Below are 23359 nucleotides of genomic sequence, written 5' to 3' on the forward strand. Positions count from 1 at the left end.
TGGCATTTTCTCTTAGGCAATGGCAGCAGTGCAGGTGAAGGTCAGGCCAGACTGGCATGGCAGCCTTTTCAGCAGTTCACCAGTTGAGCTGCTGCCAGGGTGAGCCCAGTCTCTAAATTTCCCTTGCATGCCTCAAGATGTGCATCATAAGGTTTGTGCTTGTTTGAAGGACAGGATTGAGCTTGTCTCCTCTACAGTGAGTGCCAGGTGATGTTCTCTTTGCTGCACAATTGTGACTTGAGGAGGTTCTGGAGTAATACAGACATGCTGGGTAGAGAATGCACAAAAGAGTGTTTTCCTTTCAAACATGGGAACTGGTAAAAAAATGTGGTTTGTCTCTCACTGCCTGTGTTCCCTTCAACCCAGGGAGGCTGTATGGAGCTGATGACTTCTTGCCTGTGTTGACGTATGTGCTAGCCCAGTGTGATATGCTGGAGCTGGATACTGAAATCGAGTACATGATGGAGCTGTTGGATCCATCCTTGCTGCATGGAGAAGGTAATCTATTTATTTTTACTAGAACTGCCTGAAGGACTAGTGTGGGGGTGTTCTGTTTGAGTAAAAATCCTATCAAGGGGAGACCTAATGACAGTGATGTTGATAGTGTAACAAGAGAATGTCATCATCATTTCCACTGCTGGGCCGCTTGCAGAGCAGAAGCCCCAGCGGCTGGAAAATCTGCTGCTGTGTGATGCTTTGTGAGCAAATGCATTGTTTCCAATCCATTTTGACTCAGCAGGCAAACACATGCACTGTGCAGGTGCCCAATGGCCTGAGCCTTTTGTGCCTGAAAATTTCCTGAGAGGATTTATGGGGCAGCAGCGCTCAGCAAATTGTGAGGCACATAATAAGACTTGTACTTTGTGAAGACTTCTGGGGGACTTCCTTGCACCTTTTCAGAAGTGCTTTTGGGAATATTGCCCCCTTTTAATGATCTTTGCTTCTTCCCAGTATTTGCTTCTCACAAAGTATTTTTATGAGCTCTAGCAGTATGTTTCCTGAGACATTTCTTGTATGAGAGCTGAAGTCTGCTGGAGACAAGGAAATCTGCCTCCTTGCTATTTCCATGGTAGTATTTTTAAAGAAGTTTTCTGCAAGGCCGTGGTAGGCCCCAGAATCTAAAAGGTTTATGAGGAGGTTTGAAAGCTCTTACAGCCAAGCTTAACTGTATGTTGATGTATATATGTGTGTTTCCTGTTCCTGCTATATCCTGGCTTTCTGAAATTGCTTTTCATGCATCCTCTTGCATGCCATTATGGCTGGGAGAATCCATGCCACGATTCCTTCAATTTGGCACTAGTCTGCTCCTTGCTTGTTGTACAGAGCATCCTCGAGTGCATTGTTAGGAGTCTTAGCATGGAAAATACTTGAGATGTGAAGCTGGAGATCATTAATATGCTTGAAAAGCAGAAAGGTTTACTGGACTATTAAGTCTTGTTTTGGATGCATCAAATAAAGTCTGTCTGTTGGTTGGGCCTGTCATTGGCACTAGCTCAGCTCTGCTGTGCAGAGAAAATTGTGTAGGGCTTTGGGGTTCTGCATTTCAACTGTAATGTATTGTCCAGTTTGCCTAATGGGTATTGCATGAATTTTATGTGTTCCTCTTGTTGCAAAGCTAAAGGCTGAGAGGGAATGCTGTCAGTAATACAGAAAATACTACTGTGGGCATCCAATGCATCTCTGAATGCCTCTGAATAGACTCTGCTCTTAGCTGAGCACTCCCACCCAAATAGTTGACTTTAAAAAGAAAAGACAGCTTGTCTTTTGTTTCTCCTGGTTGCTGTGGACTGTTGCCTCCTGTTGAGACTCTTTTACTTTGTGATCCACAGCTTCTTTTGTGTATTGGCAACACTGTTGTGGCTTTAATTTGTTCTCTACTCATGTAATAAAGGGGGAGTGTGCAGGACTGTACACACCATCTCCTGAATTAGTTGGACATTCTGGGGAATGCTAAGAAGGTGATAGATCAGTAGTTGTTTTAAAAAGAAAGGCAACTCTTTGGGATGATTCCAGAGTACAAGTCTCACACTCAGTTGTTGCTTTATTGCCCCTGAGGGTGGTTGCTTTTAAGTTGGCGAACACTGTTATATTTTTTACTTTGTTTCAACAGCCATGTTTATTTCATCTGCCTCTGAAGCCTGGGAAGAAACCAAAACTCTGTTAGAAAATTGTTTAGAATAAAGCTGGTGTTCCAAGATTGGAGGAGTAAATACTCAGGAGTAAAGGAGATACCAGAGTTGTTGGTTTTCCTAGCTTTTACAGAGATGGGGCAACTGAGAGTTTTAAAAGATTTTAATCTATTATCAGCGATTTAAGGAAACAGCTTTCCTCAGCAGGAGTTGGCTCCACTGTGTAATATGGAGCACGTGCAACCCCTGCATGTCTCTAAGCAGCTGAGAACACACCCTCCAGTACTGTGCAGGCCAAGGAGGGTTTTCTTTTTGTGTGTAAATATTCTGGCAACTTTCGTATCTATGTGTGTGGCTGGGTGCCTCTCTGTGTGTGTGTATATATATCTCAAAGAAAACTGCCTGCACTTGTGACTGTGACCACTCTGAGGAGTTCTTCCCTTGCTGTCCTTCACAGGAGGCTATTACTTGACAAGTGCTTATGGAGCACTTTCACTGATCAAGAACTTCCAGGAGGAACAAGCTGCCCAGCTGCTCAGCTCAGAGGCCAGAGACACTCTCCGGCAGTGGCACAAGAGGAGGACAACAAACAGGACAATACCTTCAGTTGATGATTTTCAGGTAGAGCTTCAGGCTGAAATAGAAAATGGGATGATTATGTTGCTGGAAATTCCCATTTGAGGTATCAATTGTAGCAAATTCCCTTGATGCTACAAGTGGAGTGAAACAGTGCTGAGATTACAGCTGGCAAATTTGCCTCTCTAAAGTCTTCACACTTACTTTTTAATCAAACAGTTTCATTATGATGGTCTGAAGAAAACACTAAATAATAGAGCTTTCTTACCTTCCCTTTTAAGTCATACGAAGTGAGGACAAACTGCATTGTATCTTAGATTCAGCTTTTTTGCACACTTTATTGTTCAAAAGATCAAATCCAGATTTCCAGGGGTATAAATCAGCCCAGCTGCCTAGTAGCCGGTGGTGGCTAAAGCAGGTAGCAGGGAAGAGAGGTGGGAGAAATGTTCCCTGACAGTTGTGAAGATTAAGCAGGCAGCAGAGTTCTGTGATATGGATGTCCTCACATTTTTCTTTTTTGTCTTTTTTTTTCTTTTTTGTCCCCTGTATTTTGTACTGCTCTTCCAGAGCAGGGCAGTACCTTCAACTGGAGAGTAACAAAGCAGTGGTTATCACTTCATCTTCTGAACCCAGCCCTGCATCTCTTCCATCTGCTTTGGACTGACTTTTAAGGTGCAGCAGTTTGTGAGCTGAAGGAGGGGAGGGAGTTGGAATTGGGAAGAGAGGATTTACTCCTTGGAGTTCAGCTGTCTGCAGTTAGGAAGAGGAGAAGCCATTACGAGCAATTCCAGTGCCCAGAGCCTGTCCATCTCCCTGGGATCCACGTTCTGTTCTCCTGACCTGTACTTAGGTGTCAGATTCCAGCAGCTGGAGTCTTTGTTCTTTCTACCAAAACTCTGCACTTTCCATAGGAGCATCCAGCACCTTTATTTCTGCTGGGTGAGGAAATGACAGAAGATTCTTTCTGCAAGATTTTGTAGGAAGTTCCATCTTCTTTTTCTCCGCAGATGAACTTGGTCCAGGCTCAATGTTCACTTGGATGCAGGAAGATGCAGGGGGTAGGGAGGAGCTGGCAGTGAGTGTGTCCAGTGCTTCTCCTGCTGTAGTCTCTTTGAAAAGAGAGCCTGGGATTAGTGGAGCCCACCACCCACAGGATGTGCTTGGCACAAATGCAAGTGTTTTGCTCTCTGCTCAGAATGGCGATTTTCTCTCTTCTCTCTCTGAGTCTTGCAGTCCTGAAATGGAGCACCTGGCCTACAACCAGCATGGAACATATCTGCAGCTCCAGTCGTCTTTCTCCCAAGGAATCAGGGTGTGGTCCTGGCATTTCTGTGCTGCAGTCTCACAGCCTTGCTGGCTCTTGGGCCCTGGAGGCTGTTTTTCCACCTTCCCTAAATGGACAGAATAGCAAAAACCCCAGTACTTTGATGATGATGAAATACAGCTTTCTGGGCATCTGTAAAAAAACTTCAGCCTTTCCTTCCAGCAATCCTGTCCATCTAAAAACTCGTGCTTTTCAAAGCAGGTCTTGTGTGTGGTAGCTTAGTTAAAAATTAAATCTAGTGTGTTTTGCCCTATTTAGGGCTGGGTTTTTTCTACAAGTTCTTCAAACTGGGTTAAAAAAAAAAATTGCTTAGTTCTGTTCAGTCAGGTTCAGTCCCAATTTTTAAAATCTATTGCCGAGCTTTAGTGTTCAGTCTTTGTGGTATCAAGAAATACTTGATTAGACAAGAGTGCTCTTTGGAATTTAAGTCATGGGAAGGTTCTTCTCAGTCCTACCTTGTAGCAGCTTGTTTCTGTGAGAGGTAAACTTCTGCCGTTGGGATTTCACACGCCTAATTTATTCAGCTTAGAAACCATGGGTGCCAGCTCAGTCAATAAACAACTCTTTCTCCCTTTAATTCTTTCCACCTCCTTCAATCTTACTGCATTGTAGTCTTTAATTCCAGCTATTTTTTTCTTTTAAAACTGTCTCTGATTTAGAGACAATTTTAGGAGAAAATGCTCTGGAATTAACATTTGCTCTAAAGAAAATGGGTTTTGGCACTCCCTTCCCGCTGGTATGAAAGGAATTTTTTGGATGAAAGTGACAAAACCAATTTATTTCACAAAGTGCCCACAGGACAGGCAGGGAGAAAATTAAAAACTGTCAGGTATTGAAGCTCCTCGCTGTTGGTGGATTTTGAGTTCCCTCTTTAGCTGGCCTGGCCTCCCCCGAGGTCCAGAGCTGGGATGCAGCATTCGGCTCCCACCAGTGGTCTGGCTGTCCAAAGCTGAGCCGAGCAGTTCCAGAGGAAGCCACAGAAGTCACTGGAGGATTGCTGTTGCAGTCCCAGGAAAACTTTTTGCCTCAGCTAACTAAAACCAAGGTAGCCAAAGCAGAAATGTGAGTCCCTCCACGCGGCAAAGCCAAGCACACGGGGAGTGAGTGCCTGAACACAGCCTGTGCCAGAGTTCCCCTGGCTCCCACCTCACCCCTGGACCCAGCTTAAAGCTCCAGGACGCATTTCTGGACATAAAGCAGACCATGGGGGAATACAGTATTATCATAAAATTACCCCAAGACAAAAGCAAACAGGAAGCAGATGAAACTGCATTTCTATGTGGGACCTATTTAGAATGTATCCGTGTTAGCAGAATTGTGGGCTTGTGCGAGTTTCTACAGGAGAAAAGATCCAGCTTTTGCCTCAAGATCTGGTGCATCTACTCGAATGGTGCAGAGTAAATTTTCTTTCTGAATCCCTGTAAAAAAAATTAAATGCTGTCCTGTGAAGCTGGGTTAGGCCAGGCTTAGACACCAGGCTGCAGCTCACGGGATGGCCATAATGTCCAGGAATCACCAGGGTGTGTTTCACAGCTGGAGCAAGGAGAGGCTTGCTTTTTGTTGCTGACTTTTCAGTTTTCAGAGACTAAGGATTTTTTGACTTCCTGACGTCTGCTTTCTTGTTCACAGAACTACCTTCGTGTTGCATTCCAGGAAGTTACCAGTGGCTGTACGGGAAAGACTTTGCTAGTAAGGCCATACATCACTACCGAAGATGTATGTCAGCTTTGTGCTGAGAAGTTTAAAGTGGCAAATCCAGAAGAATACAGGCTGTTTCTTTTTGTTGACGACACCTGGCAACAACTGACAGAGGATACCTACCCTCAGAAAATCAAGGCGGAGTTGCACAGCCGTCCACAGCCCCAGGTCTTTCACTTTGTCTACAAGCGCCTTAACAGTGACCCATATGGGGCCATTCTTCAGAACAGCAACGACTCGGCTGCTTAGAACCAGCAACCTGTCATTTTTATATCTGTTCCTTGGTAAATGTTACAAACATCTTTGTTGGCTGCCTTCCTTAGGAGCTAAAACATGACTTAAACCTTAAGTGCCTGGTAAAACACGTGCTGACGTTCCAGATGTTGCTTACAGGACCCAGGCGCACTGTGCACGTGGCCAGTTATGCAGAATATTCCACCAGCATGTCTTGAGGAGACAGCCTGTGAGGCTGCATTTCCTGTACCATGGGCTCTTTTGCAGCATATTCTACTGTGGCCTTTCACAGGTCTTGGCTGTAGTGTGCAAAATAAGATTTTCTTTCACTCCTTGTTTCCCCAGCTGTCACTTGCATTTGAATCCGTGTGCGAGACGAGTGCGCCTGTGAACTGGGGCGAGCTCAGTTCTGCCAGCAGGAGTTTGACAAGACTGTCCGATGCAGGGCATCAGTTCACTCAGCATTACCTGGATGGTTGCATCCTTGTCTAATTTTTTTGATTACAGAAAATCATCATGTTTATATATATATATATATATAAAATAGATATTTTATAGCAGTTGCAGGTAAACTGTCAGGGTTGGTTTTTGAAATATTTTTTTAACTAAAATATTCTATAATTATGCATGTGATTTTTAACATTTAATACACAAGAATAAATCTCTTGCTGGTTTTAGAGTCTTGCATTGATAGTCTGTGTGGTTCCTCTTCTTTACCTGTTCCAGGAGAGTTCTTAGGAAACCTCTGTACCCTTGAGGCAGTTTTGCTGTCTGTTCTCAATTGTCTCGTGAAAATCAGACCATTTTATTCATTGTGCTGGGCAAAACATGTCTTTGCCTCTCATCACGTTCGTTCTGAGTACACTGTGTTTGGCCCTCTGTCTTTTCCTCTGTCCTTCTCCATGCCTCACTCCTGTTCCTCTTTTATTGTGTGTGGTGCTTTCCATGCCATTGTTTCTCTACTGGATCCTTGTGTCCCATTCCCTGTCCCCATTATTTTTTAATCCCTCTCTGTCATGTTGCCCATCCCAGGTTTTGTTGTTGTTGTTTTGATTGTTTTTTCAATTTCATTCTGCATCCCATTCTCACTTCTCTTCCTGTGTCCTCTCTCCTATGACTGCGGGGCTGGGGAGGAACTTCTGGGGGCTGCCCCTATTCTTGTTGCAGCAGAGCCCCTTTTGGGGGGATGTACTTGTGGAAAGGGCTTGAATAAAGCACCACGCTGCTGTCCAGGGCAGTTTGACTCGTTCTGTGCCTTCTTTGGGAGTGAGGAAGGAAGGCTGAGGGGGAGGCAGCGGAGACTCGGGGTCTCTGATGTCATTTGGGGCACCCCAATGTCCCTAGGAGGGAGAGCCAGGCTGTGGTGGAGGAGCAGGTGAGTGGGGAATGAGGGGGGGTCATGCTGGGTTACCCTCCCCCAGAGGGACCCAAAGCTGCCAGAAAATTCACAGGGAGGGGTGGGCGTAGAATACCAAAACGTGTCAAGTTTTTCTTTTTTATAGGTATTGGCAAAGAATAGGATTTATCTCTAAAACCATTTGGAAAGAATGATTTGGAAAAATCTCTCTATCCATTTTATTACATACAGGAATGTAGGAAACTGACTAGGGGTGGGTAGTCGTTTTGAAACCAGCGCCATAACGTTTTTGCCTAGGGATGAACCAATCGAGTGCCCTGAAACCACAGGAACAGCTGCTGGGGCTGAAGGGAATAAACACAAAAGGTTCTCCGGCCACTTTGGCCTCCGTTCCCGGCCGGCTCCCACAGCGCGTCCAGCCCGGCCTGGGCAGGGCGGCGGTGCTGCCGCCTTGTGGCCACGGAGCGGTGCTGTGGACAGAGGGCGCGGTGAAGGAGAGCCCGGAGTGCAAAGGGACGTGGCCGGGCTTGAGCGGCCGCCCTGCGAGGCGGTGGCTGAGAAGAATGACAGCGGCGGGGTCGCAGCAGAGCTGCCATTTCAAGATAGCGAAGCGCCCGCGTACCGGGACCCTGCATGAGCCGGGTCGGGCTCCAGCCACACTCAAGATGGCGGCTGCGGCAGGACTCCGGCAGAGGCGTCGCCGCCGCTCCCTGCCGCCACTCGCGCGGCTCCGGTGCCGCTGACCCCGCCAACCGTTTTCTCCCGTCGGGAAAGGCAGGAGAAAACGCGCTAAGAGCGCGGGATCGGCATCGAGGCCGGGTTGAGGCAGCCCACTAGATAAACGCCTGCGTGAGGAGCGGGGGGCCTTAAAGGTACCACAACACGGATGGCGGCTCGGCCGGAAATGGCTTCTGCAAGTACCAAAGACTGCGGCGAAGAAATGCAGGAGAAATGGCTGCTGGCTCCTGGCAGCCTGGGCTTGCAAGGCAGGTTTTGTACTTGATTGCAAGGCAGTTTTTCTGCCCCTGCAGGGGGTGGCACCTGCATCCCACTGGAAAGGGAAGAGAAAAGAAGTCACCTTACGCCACACCCAAGATGGCGGCACAGCGAGCCACTCACTTGCCCTTCCAAGGATGGCGACAGTCATGCGCCTTGAGCAGGTACAAAAGGGCGGTACAGCAAGTACCCCTCTCCGTCTGACGCGCACCCTGACACCGCCCCCGTCCCAGCGCGGCTTCCCGGTGTGCGGACATGGGCTGTGGGCTCCGAGGCGCCGGGGCAGAGCCGAGCGGCTGCGGACAGGCGGTGGCGGGGATGCCTGTGCGCCTCTCGCGGCGCGGCGCGCTCCTCCCGTCCCTTCCACAGAGAGGACCCCGCGCCTCAGCACAGCACACCGCACCATGCCGGGCCGTACCCCCTTCTTCATCCCCCCCTCCCCTCCGCCCCGGGGAAATGGAGGACAACACAAAAGCATCGGGGAAGAGCAGCCAGCCGAGCTGCCTGAGCCATCCCCCTGCCCGCAGCCGGGCGCAGCCAGCAGGAGGAGGCAGCTGCGCTCTCTGCCGGGAGGTGAGCGGTGCGGGGCGGGCACGGTTCGCCGGGCAGGGCTTCCCAGTGTGAAAAACGCCAATCGCTTGGTTTTAAATTTTTAAAAGTTTAATAGTTATAAAATAGTTATGAAAATTGTAATATAATTAATGTAATAAAAATTTGGACAATTAGGATTTAGGACAACATGAGACAATGGAAATAAAGAGTTAGGGACAGTCCGGGTACCTCTTTCTGGGCAAAATAAGCCCGAAAAAGGACACATGGTAACAGAGGATTAACCCTTAAAAGCAACAGCCTGTTGCATATTCATACACCTCATCCATGATACATAAATTCCATTCAAACACAGGATTCTGTCTGGTCAGTGTCAGCTTCTTCCTCTGAATCCTGAGTGCATCTCCAGAGCTGAGCGAGGCAGGAAGAAGTTCGTTTCTTGTGATAATGGAGCAATAAATTCTTTTCCTCTGAAAGATTTAGGTGTCCTGTGGCTATCTCGGTGTAAGTCCTTTCTTTAAAAAAAGTATCCGACATAGCATAGTTTCTATTTTAACATTACGTTATAACCTAAAACTATCTTTAACACACTACTTAAGAAAATTAATACAGCGTAACTTTCTAATATAACACATAGAATATTCATTTTAATATTTGTGAAAAGCCAATCATAAAATACACATTTTTCACACCAGGGAGAATTCCTTATCCCCGCAGCTCTGGCTGAGTGCTGCATGGAATCAGGACTGAGGCAGCTGGGAGATAGGGGTGCTGCTCAAGGGAGCTGCTGCCTAAAGGGCAGCTCACAGCAGTCTCCTGCTGGAAACAGCTCCAGCGCCGGCAGCCAAGTGCAATTTCCGTCGGATTTGTAGCAAATGTGTGTTTCAAGCTGGGAGCTGTCAGTTCCCTGGGTGGGAAAGTCCTTGAAGTAGCCACGTTGAGTTTGTGAGAATTCCAAGTCTCATGTCCTTATGATTCTTGATACAGTATTTAGTTACTGTCGAGCTGAGAGTATCGAGTGGATTTGTAGGAGTGGCAGAAATGTTTTTTTGCCTGGAAGTGTGTTGGGATAAGCAGCCCTCCTTAATGTCAGAATGACTTGATCTGCTTTCTTTTCCCTTTTTCTCTTTCTAGATTGCTGAGCACTGGGGAGAATATTTGGGATAAAGAAATGAAAGGCACAAAGGAAGCTTCACACTCCCGAGGGAATGCTTTAGGCACGTGCTTCTGAACCTCACCAATAATCCTGGCTGCCACAGAAACCTTCTGAAGCTGGAAGGGACAGGGAAGACAATTCCAGGAGCTGTGGGAAGTGCTTTCTCCTGATTCTGGATGGCATTGAGGTCAGAACGAGTTCCACATTATCCTTGTGCCTCTTCTGTTGCCAGTCCAGGACTAAGTTGGTGTTCCATGAGTGGCTGCAGCTGCCTGAGAGTGGACAGAAGAAGCCTGTGCTGGAGAATGGGAGAAAGGTCCCTGCTGGTTTCTGTGTCCTCGGTGGGCACAGAACTCTGGCCAGATGGGTTGGTGAGTATTGAATCAATCCTGCCTCCTTTACACTGAATTGTTGTAATGAGTCATCAGCAGGGACTGCTTTTAGCCAGCTTTAGTTCAGTTTCTTTTTTGTGAATTTCTGGTTGTTTTGATCCTGAAATTGCCAAACCCTTAAGTTTGCTAAATTAACTCTGGAAAGGTTCTACAAGCCAATGCTGAGGGAATTGAGGATTGGATAGTTAGGATCTTATGGTCCTTCAAGGGTTGGGTTCACCCCTGATTTTGGTGCCAAGGGAAACTCCAAGTTGACACTGATCAAAATAGGAAGCAGTTCCCTCATGAAAGTCAGCTTTCCAAACCTCTGTTCAGGATCCAAAAGAGATGGGAATGCCCTTGGCAAAAAAAGTGCCTTTAAGACAAAGCAAGTTTAAAATGCCTGTAATAAGCAGGAAATCCAGGAGAAATGGCTGCTGGCATCTTGGGCTTGCCAGGCTGGTTTTGTACTTGATTGCAAGGCAGTTTTCCTGCCTCTGCAGGGGGTGGCACCTGCATCCCACTGGAAAGGGGAGAGAACAAAATTCCCCTCCTTCCCTGGCACAGCCCTGGAGTGGGAGCAGCTTGCCCTTATCCTGGAGTTATCCTGCTCCTGCCCAGGATCCCTCTGGTACCACGTGCTTCCCAAGCTCCCAGCACTGATGGATCTAAACAAGGAGAGCAGTCCCTGTTCCTTCTCTTCTCCATCCTCGATGTTCCCAGGCCCTGCATCTCCCTGGCTATTCCCTGTCTGACTCCTCATCTCCATCCCACCTTCTGCTGGTCACATCTGGCCCTGAGATGTGTTTAGCAGCAAATCCATTCCTTTAAAGGAAGCCAAGTGCAAAGAGCATCCAGGTGCAGATAAGTGTTTAGAAAAGGAATGCAGTCATGCAAAGAAGGGCTCTGTCTTCCTGCATTTCCTGACATTTTTCTCTGTCCAGTTTCAGAGGGTTTCTCTCCATGCTATCCTGTGATCCAGATGTGTCCCTTCTTTGTCCAGATCCAGTGCCAAAGGATTGAGCAACTGATGAGTGGGATCTGGGATGAGAATGGTTCTGCTAAAATTAGAGAAAGAGTACTAGAAGAAAAAGGAGGTTCCTTTGAGTGTCTGTAATAAAAATACTGGGAAAGGGCATTTTTTAATTTGATTTGGTGCCACCTCCCCTTTTTTTATGGCTAAAACTCCATGGTGAGCAATCCAAGCCAAAAGATGAAATGCAGGAGTCTTTGATTCTGCAGTGGTCTTAACTTCCCTTTTCTCCTCTCTTTCAGGACAGGGAAAACCACTGAACTTGTCCTGGCCTTGCCAAGAGCTTTGGTGTTTGAGCTGCCAAAACTAAACTGGTCCTGTCCTGGTAGGTCACAGGTTCCTCTTCTCCTCTCTGCTGTGACAGGCTCTGTAAGGAATGCCATTTCCAGCAGCCTGCTTTGCTGGAAAAGGGGAGAGGGGAATAGGAAATGTGGTGCCATAGCTGTGTCCCAGCAGGTTGTGTTTCCTTCCCTCTGAGGACAGAGAGTCTCTGGGCTGAGGTGAGATTGCTGAGAGTGCTTAGATGAGCAATCTGAGCAGGAAGCTTGGAACTGCAGCTGCTGCTGGAACCAGTGCCTTTGGTTTCTTCTTAGTTTGCAAATATCAGGTCCTACAGTCCCAGATTGATGGGGAGGGGGAAAAGGAACATGTGCAATTCATGGCAAAGCTTTGGTTATTTCTTGTGCAGTCTTTTCATTCTGGGCTCTGAGTGACTGTCCAGTATCTTTCTGACGAGACCTGTCAGAGATTTAGATGGAGGACTTGAGTTTAGGTCTGTTCACAACAAAATCTTGCCAAGCCTGAAGGCCTGGGGTGATGACTGCTCTCATCACACTCTGACTTTATTAATCCTCTATCAGATTTCCCTCAGCACTGGGCAGGAAGAGTGAGGGTTTGGATTAGGAATTCTGCAAGCAAGGCCTATGTGACCCTCTGCTTCCTGTGTGTGTGTCAGTAAGCCAAAATCAGGAGCAAAGGTTGGTTTGGTTTTAAGAACTTCAAGTAACTTCAAAACAAAATAAATCAACTTTTTCTTTTTTTTTTTTTTAATTTTAGATGCTGGAACTGTCTCTCTGGATATGTGCTGAGCTCTTGCTGCTGTGAACTGTGTGGACTTAATTGCTACAGGGTTCTGTTCTTCTCACTGGGGAATTGGAAATAATTATTAATTAGAAGGCAGAGATGTTTTCAGAAATCTCTCACTTTTTTTCTGCCTTTTAGTGGTAGATCTCCTCTTTCTGCCTCTGAATTTACACAGCGATTCTCAGATGTCATTTCACCTGCCCAAATCCCTCACAGCTCAGGGGGGTGCAGGGAAGGTGGTATTGTGTGTGTAGGTATGTAACCACTTAGCAGATAATCTCAGATTCTCTAAAGCCAGCCATTCATTTTAAAACAAGGACCAAACTCCTGCTGCCGGGAAGCTGTGATCAGTTTATAACTTAGCTTTAGCTCAGAGATACTGGATTTGTGTAAATCAGAATAGCCCCAACTTCCTTGCAACCCAGAGCATCAGTGTCACCTGACTGAGCTTCTCTGCCACTGCCACCACAGGGTGACTGTCCCCACCCTGGACAAGCAGTGCATCAATAAGGCAGTGAAAGGTGAAGTGATAGAAATCAATCTGCCTCTCATTAGTGGGATGAATAGAAGTGTGCTGGGGTCAATGAGGGGGTGAGGAGATGTGTTAAGAGCTGGTTAAAAGAGAGATAAGAGAAGGATGTTAGTACTTTTTTGTCAGATGGTTAGGAATAAGCTTTGGAGGATTTTTGGATAAAGGTGTCTCAAGTGAACAGTGTCAGGTACACTCTGAGTACAAACACTGCTCAGTAAAAGGAGCTCGGGGAAAAGTTCTGTGTGAGGCAGGTGCCTTTATGTGTTTAGAGATTTCAGAGAGTTTTCAAATAAGAACCACACATTTTCCTAAAATGAGCATGGGTGTTTGTAGTTGCACTGGAACTGAGCTGCTGAAGACACACAAATATTTTGTAGCCGTAAGATATGTGTGTATTTATGTTTGCCTGTGCTCAGGCACACACAAGCCCACACAAAGGACACTTGTACATATTTATTTTCCTTTTTCCTACTAGATAGCATATTCATTGCTGTATTTGTAGCCCAAATTAATCACAAGAAGGAAAAAGCAATTTGCCTTGTAAGCAGAAATAGAGATGAGGAAATGTTTCACTCTGGATGCAGTGAGAAGTGTGGTATTGGAGCAGTTCTGGAGCAGGCAGTGTGGACAAAAGAAGGGGTCTTTTCCCAGGCCTGAGCACCTTGCATTTCTCAACAAAAATATGGCATTGCTGCTTCAGGGACTGGGGCCAGCTCATTGCAATGCAGCACTCCAGAGGGAGGCAAGGCAATTTGCCATGACACCTTTTCCATCTTGCTGCCTCGCTCACTGCTGCAGTTACAGATGGCCAACATTTGTGTCTTAAACATTTATCCTGCAAAATAGAGACTTTTGTATAAAAAGTATTTGGTGCACCAAAATATTTCCCTTAGATTTAAATTTTCATCTTGTTTCAATCTTCAGAAAACATTTTGAGATTTCAGATGTTGTTTTTTCTCCTTTTTGTCACCTTCCTTCTGTCTCACACTCTGTTTTCTGAACACAGCAGATATTTGCCAAGGTTGAAGGATTTGGTGGGAGGGTCATTTTCTCCTTTTTGTTCCTGCTTATTTTATTATTTTTCCAATTATTTAAGGCTTTACCTATATTGTTAGTGTAGTGCATTAAAAGTTTGGCTAGCACAGGATCTCAGCCTCCATCACACCTCTCAGTGAAATAAGTACAAGATAAAAGATTGTATTAGAATAATCTTTTTTTCTCCTTTACCTGAAGTTTGTAAAATTACCAAATAGATGTAAAAATAGATAAGCATTTCTTAAAATTTTGGCATTGAGGTTTTCCATGCAGTCAGTGGCAGATGGAAACTATTACTGGGAAAGAAACAGAAGTGAAAAATTTTACAAATATTTTGGATGAAGGAATACAATTAATCTCAGTTTGAACTCTGAAATATAAACAAACTTATAACTTCAAAATTAAATGAGTATTTAGAAAACTACTTCTTGTCTCTGTACCTTGTACATGCAAGTGGAGGGCAGGGTCTAGATGGGCTTTGGCTGAAAAGCAGCACTTCAAGTTCACAAAGACACCAAGAAACTTCATCTCTTCACACTCAGGTTACATCCCAAGATCAGACCAAGACAAGGAGCTTTCAAACTCCTGGTGAGCTGGAATTTCTGAGAATATTTTCTTATGAATACAGCAGAACATGTTGCTCCTAAAACAAAGCCTGTCTGCTCAGAGCTCCATCCCAGGCCTGCAGCAGTCCTCAAGGAATCAAGATGTACATGTTTTTCTGCTGAGTGTATTTGAGATGTCCCAGTTTATTTTTAACAGGACTTGTTGCCAGGCTCAGCATCTAGAAATCAAGATGAGATCCTTCAGCACAGTGAGTCTGTATTTTACATGTTGGCTTTTTAAAAAAAAACAAAACCCTGGAGTGGGTGGACTTTGCACCTCTCTGCTTCAGGTAGCCAAGATTTTGTTTGAAGATTATATTAGAGGTTTTGACTGATTTCCAGGCTCACCCTGAATCCTACATGTCTCATGCTTTTTGTTTGTGGGTTCAGCATGTTGTAGTGACCCAAACTAGTTCAGGTCCTGCAGAGGTACTCTGAAAAGGACTGGTTCTTTTGGTTCTGCATGTCCTTCCAAGAGATTCAGAATATTAAGGAAAAACTTGTTTCAGAAAGAGAATATACAGAGAGGACAAATAATTATTCCCACAGAATATAAATGAGGTGTTTATTCCTATCGGTTTCTCTGGGTCTGCATTGAAGGCACTTGAGACAGTGTTTCATGTTTGGACTCAAATATTTATTATTTCTTATCAGTAAAACAGTCTCACAACCATGAGTTCAGCAGCAAGGCACAAAATGGCTAACAACCTTTTGTTACAAGGTCTTTTAAGACTAAACTATCCAATTAAGAAAGAACACCTAGATTATTTCCCTTTTTAACCCAATAACTGATCCCTGGAAGCTCGCAATGAGGACTTTTCTGTACAATTACAAAACATCACCCAAACCCATGAAGAAGAAGGAAGAAAAAGGTAAAGAACAACCTGCCTCCACCCTAAAACCTCCATCTTGCTTCATATTTATTTCTATTTTCTAAAATCCCAAACTCCAAGTTTTCCACCCTGTGATATTACACACTTCTAACCAACTACACACCTGTAATCCCAGCACTATCAATTTTGGAAGCCTTCTTCACATCTTAGGGTCAAATGCAGTGTTCTCTTGTTGGTCTGTGCCTTCAAGCACAGAAAGTTTAAAATTCTCAGCGTCCAGGATTCCAGCAATTCCCATGCAGAGAAGTGGATCAGCTGTTTCACTAGGAAAGGTCAGGTTTTTATGTGTCTTCTTTTGACACCCATGGGTGAAGCTCTTTGAGAGCAGTTCTAGAAAGCTGCTGTTCCATTTCTGAGCATCTGAATGATGGTTACACCACCACGTGTACAAATGGCCACTGCTGCCAGGATTTTATAACTCGTGGCTGTTATCAGAAATTGATGGGTTTGGGCCATCTGTGTGAAAATGGGAAAGGCTGCCAGGGGTTTGGCTCTCCCCATGGTTACACACAACTGGGGGGAGGAGCACAGGGTGGTGGTCACTCTGGTTGTCCCACTGAGAAGGTGTGGTGGTCACCCTGGTTGTCCCACTGGGAGCAGGAATAGTGGGAGCAGCTTCAAGGCAGAGCAACATGGGAGGAAGGGCAGAACAATCAGCAGGGAAATTCACCCCAAAATAACAAGCTGGCCTTCATTAAAAGGAAAGGTCACTGAAAGCCACTACTTGAGAGCTAGGAGGGGTTAAAAAGAGTGAGTTGGACACACTCCTTTTTGAGTTGGGGGCTACTCAATTCTGTGGCTCCAAAGAATTCCTTTTTCATAAGGAAAACAATGCAGGAGAACAATGTGGATGCTTGCAGCTCTTTCAAGGCAGTAGATGCAGTAGATTTTTTTTTTCCCCTTATAAAAAATAAATTAGAACTGCTTCCATGAACAAGAGGCATTGGCTACAGAAGGAAGTGGGAGCTTTTGTGGAGATTTAAAAATAACCAAAAGTAAGGAGTGCACTGGCAAAGCATTCTGTTTTCTCAGCATTGCACAGAAAACACAGCACAGCCTCCGAGACTGAGGAAGAGAAAGGCAATGAAAGCAGATTGGGAGACATAATGTGGTAAACTTCAGATTTGCCAGATTTTGTTTTGGAAGCCAGTGTTTGATGATTACCTCATGATGGGAATTGGATTGCAGACCTTGCCAGCTCTTTACCCAAACATCTAAAATCTTTCAAAACATCTTTTTTCCAGCAGACCACTTTAATCCAACAAATTATACAACCATGTACTGTGTCCCAGCTCAGTCTGGTGTTTAGAGCTGCCCATAACTGAATATTCATGAATTCTAGGCAAACATCATGTTTTGCTGTGCTCTTGCAGTACCTGGCAAATAAATTTGCTGCATAAATATGGCACACTCAACCCCCCCAATGCATTAACCTTGGCAGCTTTAACTTTTTAAAGGCATTTACTCAACTTTTTTTTTTCAGTTGATGGGGATAAAGCAATGATGGTGGTGTTACCTGATTCCTGACCTCTCTAATTACTCTATTGCCAGCATATCCTCTGCTGTTGGAGAGGGTTTTTATACTGGGAAAGCTTATTTTTCTGAATGAAAATAAGCTGCCCAGTATGCCCAAATACATAGCAGTAAAACACTTGCTTTGGTAAAGAGATTTTGGTACTTAAAATTAGAGGGTTTTTATTACATTTTACTGTGGGCGAGTCTCCAGTGAGTTACTAGTCACAAAAATGTCAATATTACGGCCAAAAGGTCTTTATCAGATAGATGTTGAGAAAAAAATACACTGTTTTTTCTGTACTATTTCTAGTGATAAATGCAAGTTTAATTACTCTCTTGGTTTCACTTGGCCTGCAACCTGCCCCTTGTGTAATTTCTGCAGGGGATTCATTATTAATTAATTATTTCCATTTTTTAATTTCCAAAGAATTGACTTTTACAGCCTCTTCTGCGCTCCCCAAGCTTCATATCACACCTAAATGCTCATTTTCACTGCCTGAAGATATTTTCTGACCTGAATGATTCCATGAATCTGGCCTGTACTTCAGCTTAAGGGAAAACTTTTACATGGATTGAATTTTGGAGAAAAAGATTTGAACATTCAGCTGTAAATGTATCTTGTGTTATGTCTTCCAGGTTCATTCATATTGTAACTTGCAAATGGCAAACAAGGTTGCTATATATTAAAAACAATAGTGCTCTCAAAATTTTGTTGGAAAAACAATGAAAAATTACTCCCACATCTTCCCCAGTGTATTCCCAGTTTTATCTTCCCCAGGGCCCAGGCAGGCAGAGGTGGAGCTCAGCTGTGAAGTCCCCCTGATCCTTCCATGGGTATTGACATCTGCAGCACCTGGGATCCACAGCACAGCTCTTTCCTCCAGAGGCCAAACGCTGAGCCTACAATTCCAAGCAGAATAATCACCTTTCCAAGGCAATAACAAGCACTTCCCCAGAGCAGCTGGTTAAGAAGGCTCCCAAGCAATGATGAGAATGTGGTGAAAAATTTGGTCCATCAATCCAGCTTCTGGACATGGCAGGGAAGAGACACCTTTTGATAACACTGTATTTTTTATTCTTTGTGTTTGTCTGTACTCCCACTCTGATCATCCCTTGAATTATTATTTTTCAAAAAGATAGGTAGGAGAGAAATTATGTTTATTCAGGGAGAGCCATAATTTCCCTCTGTTTAAAGTGCACCAGGTATGTTTTAAACCCTGCAAAAACACTGGGAGCTCCAGAGTGTGTAGTGCACTTTTCTGCAGCACTGATTTATTCTATTTTACATCATTCTATTTAACCATGCCCTGGGGTAGCAGCTAGGCTCAGTACCAGGAGTGGGAGATGCAGACCTGGAAGATGCTTTGGATACAGCCCTGCCAGGTTTTATGCAGCCTGCAAAGGCTGGCTTTGCACTGCAAACGGGTCTGCTGCTGCCATCTCCTGGAAAAATCCCTAATCGAGATTTCCAAACACGGGAAGAAGTATCTGCTCTTGTTAGAGAAATACTTGGGGACTTTTTGTGCTTTTTAAGGCAGGCTTTTCCCCTCTAGGTCCATGTGATCTGCCCAAGAACAATGTGTGCACCAGGCTATTACCACTCTCTGCCAAAGCCAATGTAAGAGCAAAACAAATCTTTGAACAACAGCCTCCTACTAGGGAGGCAAAAAAATCATCCTTCCAAAGGAATTCATTCTTCCTCTTCCTTACAGCTCTCCTGTTTCATCAGACCATAGAATTTGGGTTGGAAGGGACTTTGAAAACGACCTAGTTCCAACCCCCTGCCCTGGGCAGGGACTCCTTCCCCTCGACCAAGTTGCTTTGCTGTGCCCCCAGATCTGTCACCTGAGCTGAGCAAGAGCCATTCCACACATGTTCACACAGAGACCACACAAACTTTGACACAAGGAAAAATCCTAACGATCCTGTTTATCCCAACACATCAAGTCTAGAAATTATTTCTTTCTACACTGTTTGCACTCATTTCTTTCTCAAACTGTCACACACGCAGAAACATTTCTGCAGCCTGCTCCTATGGGATTTTCAGAGGAATTGAATACAATTTCCTTTTCCCTCAGATATCTTTTCCTCCTAGCAGGAGTCTTCAAAATCCTTTCCATCTCTTAAGGATTCTGTGGCTCATCATTCTGTAAAAACCTTAGAGCACATAATAGTGTGGGACAGGAGAAATCCCTTCTCACTGGCAGCCTTAAGCCACACAGCCTGCTGTTTGCCACGAGCAAACCCCTTGGTAATTTTGAAGGCATTCTTAACTCCGTGCTATCAGGCCCCAATCTAATTTCCGAGGTGTAATTGCCATGGCATTAAATGCTTTTGCCGGTGGCTGATCACCCCCAGTTTGTGGGATTACACCACCCCGAGCTGGTCCTCACAAAGGCAGGAAGGGTTTAGGAAGTGTCCCTGCAGCTGCTGCTGGCAGGGCTTTGGAGTGTCCTGCTCAAAGGAGGCGTCAATGGGGTGTGAATCCTCCCAGAGCAGAGCTGAGAATAGCAGGACCCGTGACTGTGCTGTCTCTAAGCTACAGTTACACTTATACTACTTATACACTTGTACTATTTATGCACTTATACTGCCTAAAAACCGCCCTGCAACGTGCCCTGTAATTCCAGAACACGGGATGTTTAAGGCATAAATCCTGAGCAAGGGTGGCAGGGACTGTTTCAGGGAGGCAGCACAGGGAATTGGTGCCACTTTGCATGGTGGAGAAGGTGTGGAAGGGAGTTTTCCCAGACCCAAGACACCACTGGCTGTGTCCCTGGGCCTCCAGATGGCTCAGCGTGGGGACAGAGACAGCCAGCACCTTTACAAACCTGTTTATTGTTTAAAGAACCTCTATCGACCTTCACTAGCAGAATTAAGCATCTTTCAAAACTACCATGCACAGATCCCAAGCATCTTCTGTAGCTTGGAGGACTTCTAGCATGGGAGAAGAAAGAATCTGCATCCTGCACCATCCGTACTCTTGATGTGGAAACTGTAATGATAATATTAAATTAAATTTTATTAAATTTAATTATTAAATTAATAATTAAATTATTACTTATTATTATCATGTCTGTCACTGTCATATTTCCTGACAAATCCCTTTGCCCAGGATTTTTCTCCTGGGAAACTGAGAAGCCTCAGAGAAAAAGGAAAACAAATTCTTATCTCATTTGCTTCTCCAGTGTTGTGCTCACATGTGGAATGTGTTTGGAGATTGTTTCATTGGATTCTGCTGTGAGTTGTTTTCACTCTCTGGCCAATCAGGGCCAAGCTGTGTTGGGACTCTGGAAAGAGTAATGAGTTTTCATTATTACCTTTTTAGCCCTCTGTAAGTATCCTTTCTGTATTCTTTAGTATAGTTTTGTTTACTATTCTATAATATAATATAGTATCATAAAATAATAATTTAGCCTTCTGAGAGCATGCAGTCAGATTCATCATTCCTGCCTTCATTGGGGCACCCTGCAAATACAATACAGGTCCATCTATCCGACAGCTCCAGGGCTTGCAGGCTTTGGGGCTTTGCAGTTGTAGTGCCTTGTCACAAGGTGGCAGGGATGTGACACTGCCTGGCAGCGCTTGTGGCCTCAGATCCTTGCTGCTTCCTTCCTTATCCAATATGGATTTATCAGCAATCTTCTGTCTTTTCTTTAAAACTGTCCTTGGGATAGGTCAAAGAGAGGGTAAATAGTTGTTTCAAAGCCTAAATACTCTACCTATTTGCACTCAAGAAAAAAGGCAAAAATCCTGCTGTGCATCCCTCTGCCTGGAAGTCATTGTGACACGGGGAAGTGAGGAAGGGGCTGGCCTGGGTCAGCTTGGTTAAACCCAAAAGCTGTCATGATCAAAAAGCCCCTCTGTCCTGAGTTACAGGAACCATTTCTTCCTAAATAACTGAAGATGGAAAAGCATGCCTCTAGCTTCAAAAGGAAAAAAACACCCAAACAACCTACACACATGTACAGGTGTGTATATATACATACATTTCCTTCAATGAAGAAGAAAATCTACAAATATTGTGTTATCTCTGGCGTCCTAGAGAAGAGCCTTAACTCTGGGCTTCTGAAACCAAATGTCTGTGCATTTATAGGACCATTTCCCTTCTCTTTATATGCCACCCACAGTAATCTTCTACCCTTCCACGTGCCAAGAATTTTGTGGTTTTGCTGCTCAGCTCTCTCAAGGGTGTTGCAGGCTGTGTAGCAGAGAGTGAAAACTTTGTCACTGCTCATCAAACATTTTCATACAGAATTCTACCTGTGATGATAACATTAGATTTGTGTTAATAAGCTGTTAATAACCACCAGGTAATTATTTAGCTTATCTCTGGAGTCCCAGCTGATCGTTGTCTCCTTATGTTTGCTTGCCTGGCAGCCTTCAGGGACAGGGGATTTTCAGGTTTTTTAATCTGCAGTACTTGCAGTGAGAGATTACTCAGCTGTCACTCTGCAGAAAACATCCCTGTCATGCAGCTGGAGGTATCCATAACAAATTGCTGCTATCCACATCCAGCTCTGCACAAATGGATGTGCAGGATGCCTGCTGCTCCCCAAGTCAGAACCAGACCCCGGTGGAGCAGAGGCATTGGCACAGCAGAAGGAAACAAGCAGAAAATGACCCAAGTAGAGCAGATAACATTAGAAAATGATTCTTTCTGAGCTGCTGGTCACTAGCAAATATTTCCCCATTTCAGCACAGTGCAGTGGCCCAAGAAGGGATTTTTTGTGGGTCAGCTGGATGTGCTACTGCTTCATACTGAGCCTCTGAGTTTGACCTGAGGTTTGCCTTCCAATTTACTGGAATAGAGAGTATCAGAAGTTTTCTCAGCTATCTAAACCACAGACCCATGGAACCAAGTAAGCCTGAGCTCCTACATGCTGGCTATGAACCTTGAGATGAGTGTGTATCATTGCAAGCTTGCAATTTATTTAAATATGCTAAGGAAATCAGCTTTGAGGCAAGGCAGGCTCTTAGTTGGGAAGGAGGGAGGGAAGGAGGAAAATCCTTTCTTAACATGTGATGATTCATTTCATGTGGAACTCATCACTGCAGGACAGCATTAAGACTGAAAGTGTAATAAGATGTGGAGTGAAATGGAAAATCTGACAGCTAAGAAGAGCTTCCAGCATACAAGTGCACAAATTTTGCTTTTTGCTTTGGTTTAAACTCAAACTTGTAAGGAATTTGGGAATGAGATGAGAAAGGTCTTATCTTTTAAAATGAAAGCTTGGGGAACCTCAAGAAGAATTGGTTTCAGAGCAGCAGGTCAGGATGTTTCATTTTGAGAATGCAGGGACTCTGCCTTTCAATCATTGTGTGCAGTTTTCTAACCAAGGGATTTGATGTGGGCTTGTGCAGGGCTTCAACTGAAGTAAATCAATGTTTTCCAATGAATGCAATTTCAGACTAAAAAGTTCCATTTCTCTTCAGTACAGCTTTATCATATTGAAGCAGAAAAAGCAAAATAGCAAGGCCTGTGTAATTTCCCCAATTATTTTCAGTTGGGAGTTGGATTAAGCTAGCATTGGAAAATACCTTTCATCATAATCTGAAGTTGGCTACATTCAGGAACCAGGAATTGGATGTGAAAGATCCATTCCTGATTGCTGCCAGGCTTGAAGTCTGATACCTGAACTTTATGCCAGAGCTTTATGTGTGATGTATTAGTCAGGACAATTGATTTATTCCTTTGAAACGCTGTGCTAAACTAGCACCAACCACAGAACCTACTCTGGTTCCTGGGAACCCTGCTTCCCTGGCTGTTCATGGCCATGGCACATGGGAAACAGACTCTGCAGGAGAAAGAGCATCAAAGAATCCCCTGTGACAGTAAAAGGGAGAGGAAAAAGACATATGATGCAGAAAAGCAAGGAGGTATTCAGGACCGGGCCTGAATCCAGTTTTGAGGGAGAGATTTTCCACTAGAAGACAGATATAATCTAGGGCAAGAATAACAGCAAAGTCCATAACATTCTTTGCTTTGGTGCTTTCTGCCATAAGCCCTTTTTTTTCTCCCCACACTTGCCTCCCACCCACAATTTCACAAGTCAGATTCTTGTAGGTACAAGCATAGCTGAGAATCCTGCTGGGAAGTTCAGTGCCCTGGACAGACAGACAGCTGTGCTGGGTGTGTTCATTTCCACAGAACAGCTTGTCAGTTTAACAGAGACAGCAAAATCAGAGAGAAAAACGTGTCACATACAGCCACTGTGTGTCTAGAGCACATTGAGGAGGATTTCATTGCTCTTTTCCTTTGGCAGAGTAGGT

The 23359-nt window shown here is 44.7% G+C and overlaps 1 protein-coding gene and 1 long non-coding RNA gene across 8 annotated transcripts in view; both read left to right on the plus strand.

Moving 5' to 3' along the window:
• The window catches only part of RIN2 (Ras and Rab interactor 2), a 63033-nt gene extending 56385 nt beyond the window's left edge, over positions 1–6648 (plus strand). For 5 of the 6 annotated variants that reach the window (XM_059840638.1, XM_059840637.1, XM_059840640.1 and 2 more), the window contains 3 exons: positions 367–498; positions 2587–2750; positions 5659–6648. In XM_059840638.1, the coding sequence (XP_059696621.1) occupies positions 367–498; positions 2587–2750; positions 5659–5976 (614 nt within the window). In that variant the 3' untranslated portion in view covers positions 5977–6648. The other variant, XM_059840642.1, reaches the window with a different exon arrangement.
• Positions 6649–7754: 1106 nt separating this feature from the next.
• On the plus strand, positions 7755–14494 carry LOC132324491 (uncharacterized). Of its 2 annotated transcripts, none has more exons than XR_009485656.1 (4): positions 7755–8478; positions 9998–10390; positions 11666–11748; positions 12480–14494. It is a non-coding gene; the product is annotated as an uncharacterized LOC132324491 (long non-coding RNA). The 2 variants fall into 2 exon arrangements; XR_009485655.1 differs by lacking the exon at positions 7755–8478 and adding an exon at positions 8487–8887.
• Positions 14495–23359: the final 8865 nt, after the last annotated feature.

The sequence above is a fragment of the Haemorhous mexicanus genome, chromosome 3 (genome assembly GCF_027477595.1).
Source record: "Haemorhous mexicanus isolate bHaeMex1 chromosome 3, bHaeMex1.pri, whole genome shotgun sequence".
Lineage (NCBI taxonomy): Eukaryota > Metazoa > Chordata > Aves > Passeriformes > Fringillidae > Haemorhous > Haemorhous mexicanus.